The sequence below is a fragment of the Elephas maximus genome, chromosome 6, assembly GCF_024166365.1.
Source record: "Elephas maximus indicus isolate mEleMax1 chromosome 6, mEleMax1 primary haplotype, whole genome shotgun sequence".
Classification (NCBI taxonomy): domain Eukaryota; kingdom Metazoa; phylum Chordata; class Mammalia; order Proboscidea; family Elephantidae; genus Elephas; species Elephas maximus.
The window spans coordinates 15,018,595-15,035,891 of record NC_064824.1 but is presented as its reverse complement, the minus strand read 5'-3'; the positions used below and the strand labels follow the sequence as shown (position 1 = coordinate 15,035,891).

Below are 17,297 nucleotides of genomic sequence, written 5' to 3'. Positions count from 1 at the left end.
GAGTGGTACAGAAGTTGAACATAAAGTCTAGGTTCATCTGTTTTTTTTCCCCTTGTTTTTTTCTCATCGTGCTTTAGGTGAAAGTTTACACCTCAAGTTAGTTTCTCATAGAAAAATTTGTACACACATTGTTATGTGACCCTAGTTGGTATCCCCATAATGTGACCACACGTTACTCCTTTCCACCCCAGATTTCCCATGTCCATTCATCATCTGTTCTTTTAAAAGCAAATTATAAGTACATGAGATGGCCTCTAAATTCAGGCAGAATGTATTCAAGGTTGTACTTTGGCTCTCGTGGACTTTTCTTCAGCTTTGTCTTGACTGGTGGTATGATGATATTGGGTTTCTCCATTGTCTTTAGACGATGAGACCATCTCAAGAATAGATTTGATGTACTGAACACTAATGACCCGAGACCAGAAGAGTTGTAGGAAGACACAGGGCATCATACATAGAGGGCATCATACATGAAGAAACTAAGGATCGTTAAAAAGATAGGAAGAAGGAAAAGACCAAATGGTTGCAGAAGTGACTCTGAAACTTGCTCTTAAGCACAGAATGGTTAAAGGGATTAGAAGAAATCAAGTAAAAGAGCTGAACAGAAGATTTCAAAGTGTGGTTCAAGAAGACAAAGTAAAGTATTATGATGAAACATACAAAGACCTAGAGTTAGAAAACCAAAAGGGAAGTACTTGAGGCTTGATAAAACTCAGGCCTCAAGATGCGTTACTGAAGGTTTCTGTGGGCAAAAAATCGAATGATGAAGATGGGAGGAATACACAGAGTCACTTTACCAAAAAGAACTGATTGATGTTCAGCCATTTTAGGAGGTAGCATATGATCAAGGATGACTGTTACTGAAGGAAGAAGTTCAAGCTACGTTGAAGGCATTGGCGAAAAACAGGGCTCCAGGAATTGGCAGAATACCAATTGAGATGCTTTAACAAATGGATGCAGCACTAGAAGCACTTATATTAAGAAATTTGGAAGGCAACTACCTGGCCAGCTAACTGAAAGAGATCCATATTCAAGCCAGTTCCAAAAAAGGTGATCGAACAGACTGAGGAAATTACTGAACAATAGCATTAAAAACATGTGCTAGCAAAATATAGCTGAATGTAATTTAAAAAACGACTCCCGTCACACATCGGAACAGAACCTCCAGAAGTTGAAGACGGCTTCAGAAGAGGACGTGGAAGGAGGGTTGTTGTTGGTTGATTTCAGGTGTACCTTGGCCAAAAGCAGAATAGAGAAAGATGATGACCTGTGTTTTATGAACTGTGTGAAGTCATTCAGTTGTGTGAATCATAACAAATTTATGGATAACTTTATGAAGAATGGGAATTCCAGAACACTAATTGTGCTCATGTGGAATCTACATGGATCAAGAAGCAGTCATTCACATAGTACAAGGGGATACTGCATGGTTTAAAATCGGAAAAGGTGTGTGGCAGGGTTGTATCCTTTCACCGTAATTATTCAGTCTGTATGCTGAAGACATAATCCAAGAAGCTGGACTATATGAAGAAAAAATGCAGCATCAGGATTGGAGCAAGACTCATTAACAACCTGTGATACCTAGGTGACACAGCCTTGTTTGCTGAACATGAAGACGACTTGAAGCACTTACTGATGGTCAGAGACTCCAGTCTTCAGTATGGATTATACCTGAATGTGAAGAAAATGAAAATTCACACCTTCAGACCGATAAACAACATGATTAATGTAGAAAAAATTGAAGTTGTAAGTGATTTCATTCTACTGAGATCAACATTCAGCATCCATGGAAGCAGCGGTTAAGAAATTAAATGATGTGTTGTTGCATTGGGCAAATCTGCTGCTAAAGAGCTTTAAAGTTTTAAAAAGCAAAGATGTCACTCTTAGGACTATAGTGTGCCCGACCCAAGCCATGGTCTATTTAAACACCTCATGTGCACGTGAAGCCTGGACAGTGAAAAAAGAACAGAAGAAGAACGGATGCATTTGAATTGTCTTGTCAGTGAAGAACATTTAACATGCCACGGACTACCAGAAGAACGAACAAGCCGGCCTTAGAAGAAATACAGCCAGAGTGCTCCCTGGAAGCAAGGATGGCAGGAATTCATCTTGCTTACTTTGAACACATCAGAAAAGACCAATCGCTAGAAAAAGACCTCACGTTTGGTCAAGTAGAGTAGAGGTTCAGCGAAAACAAAGGAGACCCTCAATGAGATGGATTGACAGTACCCACAGCAACGGACAAAGATGGTGCATGACCAGACAACATTTTGTTCTGTTGTATATAAGATCACCGTGAGTCAGAGCTGACTTGACAGTAACAACAACACAGGTACTCGCACTTTCATTAGTTAGAATTCAAAAAGTCGGTGATTCTTAACTGCGATAAAGGTAAATGTTTATATAAAGGGGAACTTGTATTTAGGTCTTTTCAACTTGTTTTTGTGTTGCTGCTTAGTATGGACTTTCTGTCAGATTTCGAGATGATGCTGCAGCGGAAGAAGAGCTTGAGTGGCAAGCGCAGACGCAACCGTGACGGTGGCACCTTTATTAGTGATGCAGACGACGTTGTGAGTGCCATGATCGTCAAGATGAACGAAGCCGCTGAGGTTAGATGGGTCCACTTCTGGGTCCAGCTTTTCTTTCCCTCACATAGTTGGTTGGATGGCTTTTTTTTTTTCTTCTTCTTTTAGCTTAACTCCTGCTTAAGCTATGTTTAAGATACTTTGCTTTTTGTGAAAAAGCATTTACTTTTCTAAATTTTAAACATGGAAGTAATTTTAATTTGTAGTTGCATGTTTAGAAAAATGTGAGAAGAGTATGTATTAAGTATAATAAATTTAGTTCACTGGCTTTGACAGTTTTACAGGGGACTGGTTTTGCTCTCTTGGTTCTGGACAGTTTAGCATAAAATTTTATGTTTCTTCATTTATAAAAGGTGCTATAAACTCATAGGTTATTCTCTTGCCTTCTGTCAAGGGACTAATTTAACTCTGAACTTTTTAAGTCTCCCGAAATTGTAAAAATTGGCCAAGTTCTATGTTTTAAAAATATGTCCTGATCTTTTAGAAGTACTTACTGAAGTATTTAAGGATTCCATGATATGTGTCTAGAATTTGTTTCAAAATAATTCAAGAGTAGAAGGAAGAGTAGTTAGATAGCTAAAATAAGACCGGCCGCGGGTGGCTAATTGGTGAAACTGGGTGGTGGGTATGTAACAGGGGTACATTATTCTGTGTTCTAATTCTGTGTGTACTTGAAATTTTCCATAACTAAAAAATTAGGGAAAAAATACTCAGCTAGATACTGTAACCCTTCATTGATAATATATCCCACTATCGTATAAGCCTCCCAGTTGAAAAAGTATTCCTGATACAAACCAAATTTCCCTGGCTGTAATTTGTACCTTGAATAGATTCTTTGAAAGCTTGGTAGTTATACCAATACTTTAAATGAAAAGCGTTCCTCTCAACTGGTAATTGTTAAAGGTAGTAATTCTAATAGTTTTTTGGGGCTTGAGCAACACAGATTCAGAATTTGGAGCTTTGTGAAAAATCCATCCTTTAATTATTCTTTCTTGTAGGAAAAATTGTAGTTTCTCTGAGAAACTGCTGATTTCATTTTAAGGGTTTAGAATTATAGTGATTATAATTCACTATTAACAAATAGTACTGCTGTTTAAAAAAAAAAAAAAACTTTTTCTCTTTTTCTTTCTTGATAGGAAGACAGGCAGTTGAACAATCAAAAAAAGCCAGCACTAAAAAAATTAACTTTGTTACCTACTGTTGTTATGCACCTTAAGAAGTAAGTATTTTGTTTTGTTAATTTTTTTTTTTTTTCCTTTTAATGGAATGGTATTCAGAGCATGTGCTGGTGTTCTGGAGATATTAAATAGTGACAGCCTTCTATCAATTCAAAGAAAAATAATAGTGGATTGAATTTCCTAAATTAGGTTTCTGTCTCACGAATTTTTCTTAAACCTTTGATGCCTGATGCAATCAGAACAAATAGCAAACTAATTATTAATGGGAAAAAAAAAATCTTAATCACTAATTTTGTGTTTTGTAAAACTGTTTGGAATCTAGTAAGTTGCATGTGTTTTCCCAATGTGACAGAGAACAGAGCAAATCCAGGGAGACACAACTTGAAGAAAGTGTTGTACAAGGTTTATATGGCCACCAACTAACATATTTGGATCCTCTTTTTTTTTTTTAATATCACAAATTATGTCATTGGTCCTTCTGCAATAATGATGCCTTTTCTTAATAGTTCCTTGTTACCAGGCTCTTTCATTGATTTTCTCATATTCCTGAGCTTTGAAGTGTTGTCAACTTTGCTCTCTTGAACCAAACCACAACCTAATTTTGATAGCTGAAGAAATGTGTTAGGACATCAGTGAGCCAGCCACAGTGGTCTGGGAAGTCTGCCCCTAGAATATTGCCACCTATAGCATGGCCCGTGCGCAAGGATGACATGCAAATCCATGAAGCATTCCGTATTTTTGGGGGGCCCTGGTGGCACAGTGGTTAAGAGCTCAGGCTGCTAACTCAAGGGTTGGCAGTTCAGACCCAACACCTGCTCCTTGGAAACCCTATGGGGCAGTTCTGCTCTGTCCTGTGGGGTCGCCGTGAGTCAGAATTGACTAGATGGCATTCAGTTTTTTATATCCCAGTAGACAAAACTGTGGCAGATGACATATATATAATATTTTCATGCTTTCTATTAACATAATGAAATTGACATAAATTCAGTTCCATAAATGGAATTTAAAATATCACTGTTTCATGGTGATTGTCTTTTTTTCTTGCCAGGAGAATGGTATCCTCCTTAGTGTCCTGAAAAGAATAGCGTAATTCCAAGTTCTGTATTACCTGAAAAAGTTAGAGAATCACTGTGCTGATAGACTGAACATTATTTTTTTGAGTTGTAATAAATGGAGCTGATTGTTGTTATTGTCTGCACCGTTCACACCAGCACTAACCTGTCCTGTATAATTTGCATTTTGGCCAACGGTTATTTAATCAGTCATCTTCGCCCGTCAAGTCTGTATGTTTCTTAAAGATAGGAATTGAATTTCATACTGCTTTTGATGCCAGAATAGATACTCAGTAAATATTGAATATACGTGAGTAACTCTTTAAAAGCAGTTTTTGGAAATGACACTAAATATGAAAGAAAAGCCAGAGCTTATAGACCTCACTTTAAAAATAAAAAATATTATTATTGCAGGCAGGACTTGAAAGAAACGTTTATTGATAGTGGCGTGATGTCTGCCATCAAAGAATGGCTCTCACCTCTACCAGATAGAAGTTTGCCAGCTCTGAAGATTCGGGAGGAGCTGTTGAAGATTTTGCAAGAGGTTAGAAGCCGCTGATCTGACTGTTTGCCCTTCATTAATTATCTAATGTGGTTTGTATTAACTATCATAGCCTCTGTATTTTACCATGCATTTGTACATTTTCTCTGCTACAGCGTGCTAGAAGAGCAGTTGGAAAGAAGGGAAATACCTAGTAAAATGAGCATAAAGGAAAAGCCTTATAAAACTTCATGTAACTATAGTACTGAAGATAAAAGATCTTGGAGTAGCTATCATGTATCTGGCTGAGAAGAATAATACAGTAATAGACATGTCGTAGGGAGACACTTGAAGTAGAAAAGTTACCAACTTCTAAGTTAGATAAACTTGATTTTGAATCTTGAGCTGGACCACCTCAATGTGGCTGTGACACCTTGGGCAAGTACTTAACTTTTGAAGTAGAAAAGATACCCACTTCTGAGTTAGATAAACTTGGATTTAAATCTTGAGCTGGACTGCCTCTGTGGCTGGGACACCTTGGGCAGGTGCTTCACTTCTGTCAGAATTTCTGAGGAACCTCCTTATGCCAGGCACTGTGCTAATTGATTTATATACACGTTGGTTCATTTACTCACAACAGACCTGCAAAGTAGATGTCTCCATTTTACAGATGGGAAAATTGAGGCTCAGAGAAGTTAAGTGACTTGTCCAAGGGCACATAGGTAGGAAGTGGCTGTGCTTGAATTTAGACTTAGGTCTGTTTGATTCTAAGGCCTGTGCTGACTCTTGTGTTAAATTGCCAACCACTAAGTATGCTTAGTTCACGCTTTTTCATGTTGTTTGGTTTTACATTTATACTTCAGCTCAGAGGTAATACTGAACTCTCAACTCCTGATGTGAACACAACATATCTTTGTGTTCAATGTGTACAGATCCTGAAATGGAATTTTTTTTGTTTGTTGGTCTCTCGTGCATGAAAGAGGTCTCGGAGATCCTCCAGAATAGATAAGCAGGACTCCTAGCTTCTGAATGAATAATATATATATGTGTGTTTATGTTCCCCAGCTACCTAGTGTGAGCCAGGAGACTCTGAAACATAGCGGAATTGGACGAGCAGTGATGTATCTCTATAAACACCCCAAGGAGTCAAGGTCCAACAAGGACATGGCAGGGAAATTGATCAGTATGTAAATCTTGCTTTTTGTTTGTTGTGTTTATGTGTGTATGTAGGTAGATGGATGATAGGTCGATATAGAGTCGTGTATATAAAAAAACTAATTGCCTGTGTTCATTTAAAATGAATCAGTAAAGCGGGATAGAAAAAATTTTAATAACTTCTTATAGGCACCAGCTTTTCCCTCTTGGACCTAAAATGCTCCTCAGTGTTGTTATTGCATTATTAAGTATAACAAGTAAAATTATTAAATACAATAATTATTAAATATAACAAGTAATCATAGATCAAGGGCATGAAGAGGGGTTAGAATGCAGGCCCTGGAGTCAGTTATACTCAGTTCAAATCTTGATCCACTACCTGCCTACCTGACTGTGTATCCTTAGGCTAGTGATATAAGCACTAAACCTTGACTGCCTCCTTTGTAAAACTGAGATAACTATGTGCTTAGTTTGGGTTATTGTGAAGATTAAATCACAGTGCTTAGCACATAGTATTCAAGAAATACTCGCCACTGCCGCTGCTGTTGTTACTTTCATCGAGTAACCTTTTGTATGTTCTTAGTGATGCTAAAGAAATCCAGAAGAGTCTAACTGAAATTCATCTAATAAAGTGCTAAATTGTTTATGAAATACCTCGCTTTTAAGAACGAAACCATGTATGTTTCATTATCCTCAACTCTCCCTGTTGGAAAGGAATTTTTAAAACTTCACGGCTAGGTAGGAAAAGTAACTTTTACATTTGAATACAAGAATTACTTTCCTGTTGAATTTTTTAGATTGTCAGAAACTTTTAGAGAAATGTAGATTTATAGACCCAGAGAAGTATTACATCTTTGAACTTATCAGTAACTGCATTTTACTGCCTATTAAATGGTAAAAAAAAAAAAAAACTTTTGATGTTTTTAATGTAGTGGTTCTTGACCTTTGTTTTTGCCCTGGACTTAGCCAGAATATTTGCACTAATTTCTATGGCTACTACAACAGGGATGGGGCCAGTGGGGGGGGGGGGGGGGGCGGGGGGGTAGCTTTCAACCGATGCATGGACCCCTGAGAATTCCTGCTTCATTCAACATAGGCAACGCCTGTCTTCTCTCTGTAAAGATCCTCTATTGTTTTTGTAATGTATCAAGTACAGCAGTAAGCTGTGTTTCAGAACAAAAATACCAGTTGGTACCTCTGGGCTTTTACTGACTAAACAGTGTGCATGTGGTGCTTGTTTTCAAGGTCACCTTAGCAGCTTTCTTAGACTTTGTGAAGTAGACTCCAGACCTCCTCCATCAAAATGTGGTTTTCAATGATTCATACCTTTTTGACAATTAAGTAATTAGGCGACTTGTTTTGGGTTAGGATAAGAAAGTAGAAGAATTGCAAGATTTTCTGTTTTCAGTAGCGTAAATTAGAAATGTAGGCTGTATTTACGAAATATCAATTCATCTAGTTGAATATCAAAGTGACTCAAATGTCACTTTCTTTAAATCTACGTGAGTGATTCGACTGGTTTTTTAACACCTGTTTTCTGAATTAGCCATAGTTACGATATTGATGTTATGCTGTTTATCCTATAAATGGTTCTGAAATCATGGGGTCTTTAAAGAAAGCGTATTTTAAATGCCTGGAGGGTGTGGTTATTTGAAAGACAGGCAGGAGGAATGTGGCTTTATAAACTGTAATTGTCACAGATGAGTGGTCTCGGCCTATATTTGGCCTCACCTCAAACTACAAAGGGATGACAAGAGAAGAACGAGAGCAGAGAGATCTAGAGCAAATGCCTCAACGACGACGAATGAACAGGTATGAGAGAACAGGTATGAGTAAGTGGGATAAATGTTATTGGTGCACTAACAGCTCAGCTTTTTTTGTAAATATGAACATTAGGAAATCTGCAGGGTGACAGGATTTTGTCTGTCCTCTCAGCATGATACACACCTGTCTAACTGAAAAAACCAAGCCTGTTGCCATCGAGTCGATTCTGACTCATAGCAACCTTATAGGATAGGGTAGAACTGCCCCATGGGGTTTCTGAGGAGCAGCTGGTGGACTCAAACTACCAAGTTTTTGGTTAGCAGCCAAGCTTTTAAGCCAGTGTGCCACCAGGGCTCCGATATGCCTGTCCAGTTTGTAATATTCTCTTAGTTTAAATGTGCTAGCATATGGTAAAGATCCTCCACCCCCTCACCCCCCCCCCCCCGCCCTCACCTACTTGGTCAAATAGATGAACATGGCCTCTCCCGGTTCCAGAGGTTGCTCCTTATATTCCACCCACTTAAAAAAACAACTTTCTATTTTTCAGTTCCATTTCCAAATTCCTAGGAGGAAAAAAATATTACTGACCCAACTTGTATCAATATATTGAATACAGTTATATCTAGGAGGGTAGGCTCATTTGTTAACTAATATGACTGTTCAGGGTTCATCATCATAAAACCTGTTAGACAAATAAATACTAACCTAACTAAATACTAACCTAACTGGTACTTTTTAAAGAGTAGGAGTTATTTTCCCTGATTCAATGTAAAGAAGCTATTGCATTGTATGTTCGATATTTAAATTTGGTAGGTTGTTTTCTTTGTTTGTCTTTCTTAGTTACAGGGTTCTATAATTTCTGATATTTCATTTATTACCTTTTTATCCCAGCACTGGTGGTCAGACACCCCGAAGAGACCTTGAAAAGGTGTTGACAGGAGAAGAAAAGTAAGTTTTCCTTTTAATTTTTTTTTCTTAGACTGCTTTGTTTTAAGGAAAGCAGCAAATGAAATGATGTTATGTTCAATGTTACATTCACATCGGGAGGTGCTTTTCCATTGAACATTTACTGAATGTCTGCAATGAACAAAGCTTTGTATTGGTTGCTCTGGGGGATATAAGGAAAATTGAGGAATAGTTCATTCGATAAAGATTTTGTTGCTGCTTGCATTGTGCTAGGCTCTGGGAATACAAAATCAAATTAAACATAGTCCATTCTGTCAAAAAGCTTAAATCCGTACAGGAATTATAGGTAAAGGAGAGAACTTAAGCAAAGATCTGGGGTAGACATACAAGGCCAATTTTAGGAATGGCAGATGGACCTAAGTGGTTGGGGTTAGTAGCCCTGAGATGAGACGATAAGGTAAGAAATGGAGATGTGGAAAGGCTTTAAATCAATATGAATAATTTTCACCTTTCTTTGTGGCTCCATAGAAAGTCGTAAGCGCGTGGACATGAAGTCATCAGATTTTATTTGGAAGGCTTGTGCTGGTGACATCATTAAGATGGGTTGCAGGGCAGAGGCAATGAAGCATGAGAACAGCTAGATTGAGACAGTAATAGGAGTGGGGAGGAGAGAGAAGTTGAGATGTCATTGCAGAGGCAGAATTGCCGGGAGTTGGTGACTTAGAGGAGGGGGAGTGGCTAGAGTTGAAGAAGCCAACCAGAATTTTAATCTAGTAACCATAGTCACTGAAATCAGGGAGGAGTTGATTTGAGGGCACAAATGAGTTCTGTTTTGAGCATATTAAATGTGAGATGCCTAACCAGATAGTCCTATAATGGATCTAGAACTTGAAATTCAAAGAAATGTAGATTTGATAGCTTTCTCCATAGAAAAGATTGTTGAAGTAAGAGAATAAGAATCTAAGTGAACAACTGGGCTTTGAAAAGGGACGGGCCGAGCAGAGGAGCCAGTGAAGGCGAGTGTGCCAGTTTGGCCTGTGCATTAGAGAATAACCTAGGAGGAAATGAGGCCACACTGGGGGAGGACAGTGGCCGGGGATGTGGGCAGTGGCAGAGCTGCAGAGGGCAGTCAGGACAGCACCCAGATTGCAGAACGAGAATGGGAGATGAGCTGAAGGGAGCGGGTGTTGTCTGTATGTGTAAGTTTGATGATGAGACAGACAGCTTCCAGGGAAGGCAGGGGTTATGAGAAGTGTTCCTTGAACTAGCCAGTTAATCTCTTAAGATATGTGCGTGTATATGAATGTTAGAGATGCTTAATGTTAATGGAGTAAATCCAGCAAGGCCATAGAAACAGTTCTCCCTGGACACACATACACCTGCCCTCCATTTACCACCAGGGAAGATAGTTCAAGGTTGAGTGCCTTGAAACCGTAGGCGTTACGTAGAGACTTAATTTTTGTTCTTCTTTAGCCTGGCATGGTAGTTCTCAGTTTTGTGCATATATGGAAAGTAGTTTGGCAGTTTCTTACAAATTAAATGCGTAACTACCATATGACTCAGCAGTTGCAACTTGGCCATTTATCCCAGAGAAATGAAAACTTACATTCATGCAAAAACCTATACATGGATACTCATAGCAGCTTTATTCATAAAAGCCAAACACTGAGAACAACCCAGATGTCCTTCAACAGGTGGATGGTTAAGCAAACTGTGGTGTAGGTACTATGGGATATTGTTGTTAGCTGCCATCGAGTCGCCCCCGACTCATGGCAACGTCATGCTCAACGGGGTCTGACTGTTGTCATCCACAGAGTTTTCCGTTGGCTGATTTTCAGAAGTAATGAAATACTATGCTGCAATAAAATAAATAACGTATGCAACAACTTGGATGGATTTGAGGTGCTGAGTGAAAAAAGCCAACCTCAAAAGGCTCTATACTGTATGATTTCATTTATATAACATTATTGAAGTGACAAAATTACAGAAATGGAGAATGGATTAGCGGTTGCCAGGGGTTAGGGACGAGGGAGGGCAGTGGACATGGTTATAAAAAGGCAACAGGAGAAATCCTAGTGGCGTGGAATTGCTCTGTGTCTTGATTGTGGTGGTTGCTAACCTACACGTGATAAAATTGCATAGATCTAAATACACACAAATGAATACCAGTAAAAGTGGAGAAATTTAAATAATACTATTATTGACGGTTTGTATGAACATCAGTATCCTGGTTGTCATGTACTGTGGTTTTGCAAGTTGTTGCTATTGGGAGAATCTGGTTAAAAGGTACACAGGATCTCTGATTATTTCTTACAGCCACATGCGAATTTACAATTAGCTCAAAATAAAAAGGGTTTTAAAGATAAAACACAAAAAGTTACTGCATGAGTTGCACGTGCAAAATCACATAAACTACTTCAGAACATACACAGGGTTTGGGGGGCTCATGTGACTCTATCTGATTTTTCTCCTCACAAATGAGCCTCTGAGTAACTCCACTAGGTTGGAGAAATTGGTGTTCAGAGCCCGGATGGAACAAGCCATGCTCGAAAGGGAGAAAGGCTTGACTGTCTCTGAAGCCGAGGAGAGGTGTAAAGGTCTGTGAAAATGCAGAGGAAGTTCTCTTCGGGAAGGAAGTTAAGAAATCTGTATGGTAATCTGAGTGTGGTGAGGTCAGCTGAGACAGCATGAAGGAGGGTTGGGTGGCCCAGGGAGAGCAGAGGAGGTTTAAACAGGTAGGCCGCGGAACTGATGGGCGTGAGCAAAAGAATGCTCAATAGCATGGTGCGGTCCCAGCTGTAGCTGGCTACGGAACAAGCATGGTTTTCCTTTTCCTTTCTCAGGGCTCTTAGACCTGGAGATCCTGGATTCTGTGCTCGAGCGAGGGTCCCGATGCCCTCAAACAAGGACTATGTTGTCAGGCCCAAGTGGAACGTGGAAATGGAGTCATCCAGGGTAAGTGAGCAAAGGGAACAGCAAGGTTGATCTTAGATGCAAATTGCTATTTCATCTTGTACTTCATGCTTAATAACCCTTCCAGTGCTTGAGGTGTATGCGATTTAAAGAGATCTGTTTTTGGGTCTCTTATCTAGCCAAATCAGAATCAGGAGGAAGGAAAGATTAAAGTTCACTGCTGTTGAGCTTTACTTTAGACTTAGAGCAAATTACCAAGTCAAGAAGTTTCTTCTTACTAATACCTCTATTTCAAGTGAATCCTGAAGCCTGGAGTGTTTGGATACAGTCATGTTTTTAGAACCATGACACACAGAACATACCTGCTTCCTCACATCTACCCTTCCTTTTCTCTTCAACTGGTTAAGTAATTGTGTTGTGAAATATTTAGGGTGGACATTTCCTGTGTCATCATTGTAAGTATTACTCAGTGTTTCTCAGTAATCTTTTTTTATTCTCCTGTCAATCTACTCTTTCTAGTCTGGTATCCTTAAAAAGGGCCTAAGCCGATTGGAAAAGCATAAGAGGCGATTTGCAGAGCAGAAACGACTCAGCAAAGTGCACCGTGCTGTCAAGTTCAGCATTGAAGGCAACAGGATGCCCCTATAGGCCTAGCCCTACCAGGGGGTGTCAGAGAGGTACCCCCAAGGAAGCATGTGCTGTGCATGTGCTTTGTCAACAGTCACAGAGCGAAACGTGTGGTGTGTGCGCTTCCTTAACCAGAAAGGGCCAGGCCCGCTTCTAGTTTCTGAAACCATGACTCTAACAGGCACTTTGTAGCATTCAAGCCCTCTTGAATATTTAGAAATTGACACAGAAGTTGCTTCATTTATCTTTACTCTAGTGACTAGAAGAGTATTACTTCTCTCTTAAGCATTCTGGTCTTCTTGGCTGGTACATATTTTTATGAAAAAGGCTTTTATTAGGGCCCAGAATCATAGGTGATCTCCATTACAGGCACATAAACTAAACTGTTAGTGACTTCATGGTAAGAGGGGGGTGGCTTCGTTTCCTCTTGTCAGCGCTCAGAAACATACATTTGAGAATCACTGCGTAAAGCCTTTACCAAGTGTAATGGATCTGTTTTAATAAATATCCAGTACCACTCAGAAATGAGAAAGACTTTGGGACATTCGTGAAGTCAGACTTACTGATCCACGAAGCTTTGAAATTAAAAATGGTGCTTTTTTTGTAACATACCCAGAGAGCCTGAATGCTCCTTCCTTTCGTAGCATCTCCATGACCCCTGCTTTGGCAGCTATTTCCATCAACTCCATTCTCACCTTCCCACCAGTTTACTGTTAAATGACAGTCAGGGCAAAGCCACTTACTTACTTACTGAGAAGAAATTAAAGGGTAGAGGAGTACCAGTCCATTGTCAAGAATATCCTCTTTTTTAATTCCTTCCGTTTTTTCCCTTACTTTCACCCATATCCATGGCCCTTGGCCACATCTTGGTATCCATCTCTCTACCATTTCTTTTTTATCTTCTGCTTTTTTCAGTCTCTTCCCTCCTTTTACCTCTCTCTTTCAGAATACTTTTCTTTCCCGACATTTGCTTTTGAGAATTAAGAGCTACAGTGTGACATAGAAAATGTAATACAAAATCTTAGTGGCCATTCTACTTTGGAAACACGCCTCGTGTCCTTAAGAGCACTGTGCCTGTCAGCTGGTGTTGCTGGTTCCAGTCCAGCCCTCTGGGTAGGTGGTGGGGAGGAGGGAAGAGGTGGCCAGCATGAGGAGAGGAGAGTTCATGGAGAATGCCTTTCCTTCCCTCCCAGCACAACCCAGAATCATAACGTGCTGCTGTCGATCTAGGCCTGAGTCTGGCCTGTAGTGCTCTGTCAAAAAGGAAGGTGTGTTTTGGGGCAGGTGATCCCACCATGCCACATGCCTGCTTATCCTTCAACCACCTGACACTGTTTCCGTAGAAAGGAAGACTTTTTGCATGTTCACTCAGGGCTTCCACATTATACAGGCGCTAATGAGTATTATTAAAAATTATAATGTCCAAGAAGAAAATCGGGAATTAACAGCTTTCAAGGGAAACTTTTTGTTGTAAATATCTTTATTTTTGGAATTACATAAGTAAATATAAAATACTGTATAGTAACCCCCATTCCCAAAGCAGCTACTCTTTCCTAAGTAGCCACTGTTCACAATTTTATGTTTTATATGTATTTCCAGTAGTGCTTCAAATTTAGTTTTTTCTGGTTTTAATTGTAGAAAAATTTGAGGTTATAAAGAGAAAAACTCACCCATGGTCCCACCATGTAAAAGTAGGTTTTGATACATGTTTTGCCTTTTCTTCTGTTTATATCTTAAATATAATTGAAATTATACTGTATATAATTTTGATCATTTTCCCTCTTTAAACCTCCTTATAAAGTCATCATTTTTAATGACTACATAATAGTCTATCATGTGACCGTATAATAATTTGTTTAGTGATTCCACGGTGGTTTCTGCTTTTTTGCTCCTAAAATCAGCCAGCTTTTGTGGCTGTTGTTCAGTAATGACTTACAGTTAATGCATCAGAAGGGGAGATCATGGAATTTGACTTGTTAGGCTTGACACACTATGATTGTATGTTTTCAGGCTTGGGGTAACTAGGCATCTGCCAGCTCTGAGTGACTAGTGTCATAACTGAGTAGATTGGTGCTGGCCGGGGTATGTCCCAGTTTCTGAGGGTAAACAGAACAGTCAGACTGGTGTAGGGAGCTGCTGGGAGTTGGGCAGTTGGCAGAAATCCAAGCATATACAGTGTCAGATGTGGACTGAGCACACGTACTGAAAATCAGGGCACATTGTCAGAAAGGAAGTCACATATTTGGGAATATCTGGGGAATCCAGGAGTTAGTTTGTCAGTGGCATAGTTCTTTCTCATCTGACAAGTTTTTATGCTAATTCTCAGTACTAGTGACAAAAGTTTATATTGATACATAAAACTGTTTGAAGTTGGGATGTTCCTAGAAAATAAAATCTGGGATGAATGGTTAACATTCATCTTCTTCAAGAATGACTTATAGTTTCCTGCCTAATACTTGGTTGACCTCCCATCTGGGGTGGAGGCTGAGTCCAGATGTGGGAGAGAAGACTTTGGAAGCTCCCAGACTCAAAAGAACTTGTGACTTGAACTTCAGAGTGATTGAGTAATAAACACTGGGGTGGAAGAATTGGAAATACTCATCTCTCTTTAACCACTCACCATTCTTAAAATTAACACAGTCGGCAAGTAAGAGTTACCCTGGCCTTTGACATAAATGGCAGACCTTTCAACATTTCTAGAAGGTGCTGGTTTCTTGGAGACCGTATCTTTGCAAGACATCTGATCTTTTCAAAATATAAAAGAAATAGCTGAACAATCAAACCTTTAAACATAAAGACCAAGTAGGAAGAGATGCTGAATCTTAAATTAGGTTAAATCTGCCTTTCCAGAAATTCTACATTCTCTTTTTAAGTAGTCATCAGCCCCTTGGATCAAGAAATTTAATTTTATTTTCTTTGCACATTGGTTTTTGTGTTGAGCCTTAAAAAAAAAAAAAATTTTTTTAGTTAACTTAAATCTGGTTGTTTGCACAGTGATAGTAATGGTAATAGTATGAACTTTGAGCACTGACTCTGTACCTGCTGAAGTACTTGAGTTTGACGTCATTACCTCATTTACTTCTCCTAGGAGTTACGTGAGGAGTACAGACCAGGGCAGTGACTTGCCCAGGGCTACAGAACCTTCTGAGTCAAAGTAGGGATTCAGCCAAGGTCTGCAGCTTTAGAGCTCCAGCGCATATGGGTTTGCTTTACTAACTCTCTAACCTCTCTCCTTACACTTAAGGGTTTTTCTCAGATGACTTTCCTTTGCCTTAGAATATCCTGACCTTTTCTGGCAGCACTGTTTGAAAGCGTATGTCAGGTGGTCAACCCCAGCTACGGTCTTTTGAAAAGAAAAGCAAATCATAAAAAATACCATCTGATGGGATTGGGGGATCATCATCTTAATTTTTCACCCTTTCTCTCGTCAAGAAGTTTCCATGGACTAAGCCACGGTTAATAATAGGGCACAGACAACAAAAACATGACCCTTGACTGAGGGAGCTTTGTAGTGTCTGTAGCACTGCTGTTCTGAGGGCTCCAAAGCACGTTCTGGTGATTCCAGCATGAGGAGGTCTTCTGACAGCTAACTTTCAGATAGAAGGAGAGGAAGGACAGAACTAGATTTGTGTGTTTCAGTTACTGCTCCTTAATTTTTCTCCCCACTCTTAGTTTCAGGGCACCTCCAAGAAAGGTATCAGCCGGCTGGATAAACAGATGAGAAAGTTCACAGATATCAGGAAAAAAAGCAGGTCTGCACATGCAGTGAAAATCAGCATCGAGGGCAATAAAATGCCATTGTGACCTTGCCTGGCACGGACCCACATCTCTAAGAAATCTGTGAGAGACTCTTTGGAGGAAGAAGATGACATTTTAAAATTTTTTTAGTGTATCTATAAATGGTTGGTTCCGCTTGTATCAAATGTTGTCATAGGACTAGCATTTCTGTCAATTGTATTTAAGACTGTTTGTTGTGTACTTTGTACAGAGGAATACTAGTCATACTGCTCTATAAACTTTACACAATAAAATTCCACTCTGGTTTTGGGGGGCTGTCTCTTCATTGTCTTAGAAGATAGATTTTCAATGGGGTGAAAATTGGTTCTTGGGAGTTGAAAAAATCATAGATGCTACAGTGGTTTGTGGCCCTCCAAAATCTAACCCAACAAAATTTTATTCCTTACTATTTTTCTTTTTAGGGAAAAATTTAATTAATTGATTGTAATTAATGAATTTAAATTTTTAAGCTTTCTCCTTAGGGGACAGTAATGAAGAAAAGCCTGGGAAATCCTGCCTTCGAGGAAATACACATGCATTTGAAAATCACTTTATGAATTGCTTATAGCAGTTGGGCAACTGTGTAGAAATAAGAATTATAGCTCTATTTCCCATTGCTCTGCTTTTGTGAGCTTTTTTTTTTTTTTATAGTCTCTGAAGACTTAAAGATTTGGTTTTGATAAATCCCTGCTGGGTCAAGATGACTAAATCCAGGAAAACTTATCCTTAAATCGCTGTAATTATAGAAAGTGTGCTCGGATATGACTGGGGGCAGAGTATCTGGCATGCTCAGTTTTCAAAAACACGAGAATCTTGTTGGCCGTAAGGCATCTGAACATCCAAGACAGCATGATGCTCA

The 17,297-nt window shown here is 39.3% G+C and overlaps 1 protein-coding gene across 6 annotated transcripts in view; it reads left to right on the top strand.

Moving 5' to 3' along the window:
• Nucleotides 1-16,710, top strand: part of IWS1 (interacts with SUPT6H, CTD assembly factor 1) — a 36,468-nt gene extending 19,758 nt beyond the window's left edge. For 5 of the 6 annotated variants that reach the window (XM_049889093.1, XM_049889094.1, XM_049889092.1 and 2 more), the window contains 8 exons: nt 2,459-2,609; nt 3,722-3,804; nt 5,230-5,359; nt 6,362-6,479; nt 8,152-8,263; nt 9,107-9,163; nt 11,965-12,076; nt 16,334-16,710. In XM_049889093.1, the coding sequence (XP_049745050.1) occupies nt 2,459-2,609; nt 3,722-3,804; nt 5,230-5,359; nt 6,362-6,479; nt 8,152-8,263; nt 9,107-9,163; nt 11,965-12,076; nt 16,334-16,465 (895 nt within the window). In that variant the 3' untranslated portion in view covers nt 16,466-16,710. Of the gene's footprint in view, nt 1-2,458; nt 2,610-3,721; nt 3,805-5,229; nt 5,360-6,361; nt 6,480-8,151; nt 8,278-9,106; nt 9,164-11,964; nt 12,077-16,333 lie in introns of those variants that run through there. The other variant, XM_049889096.1, reaches the window with a different exon arrangement.
• The last annotated feature ends 587 nt before the right edge of the window (nt 16,711-17,297 follow it).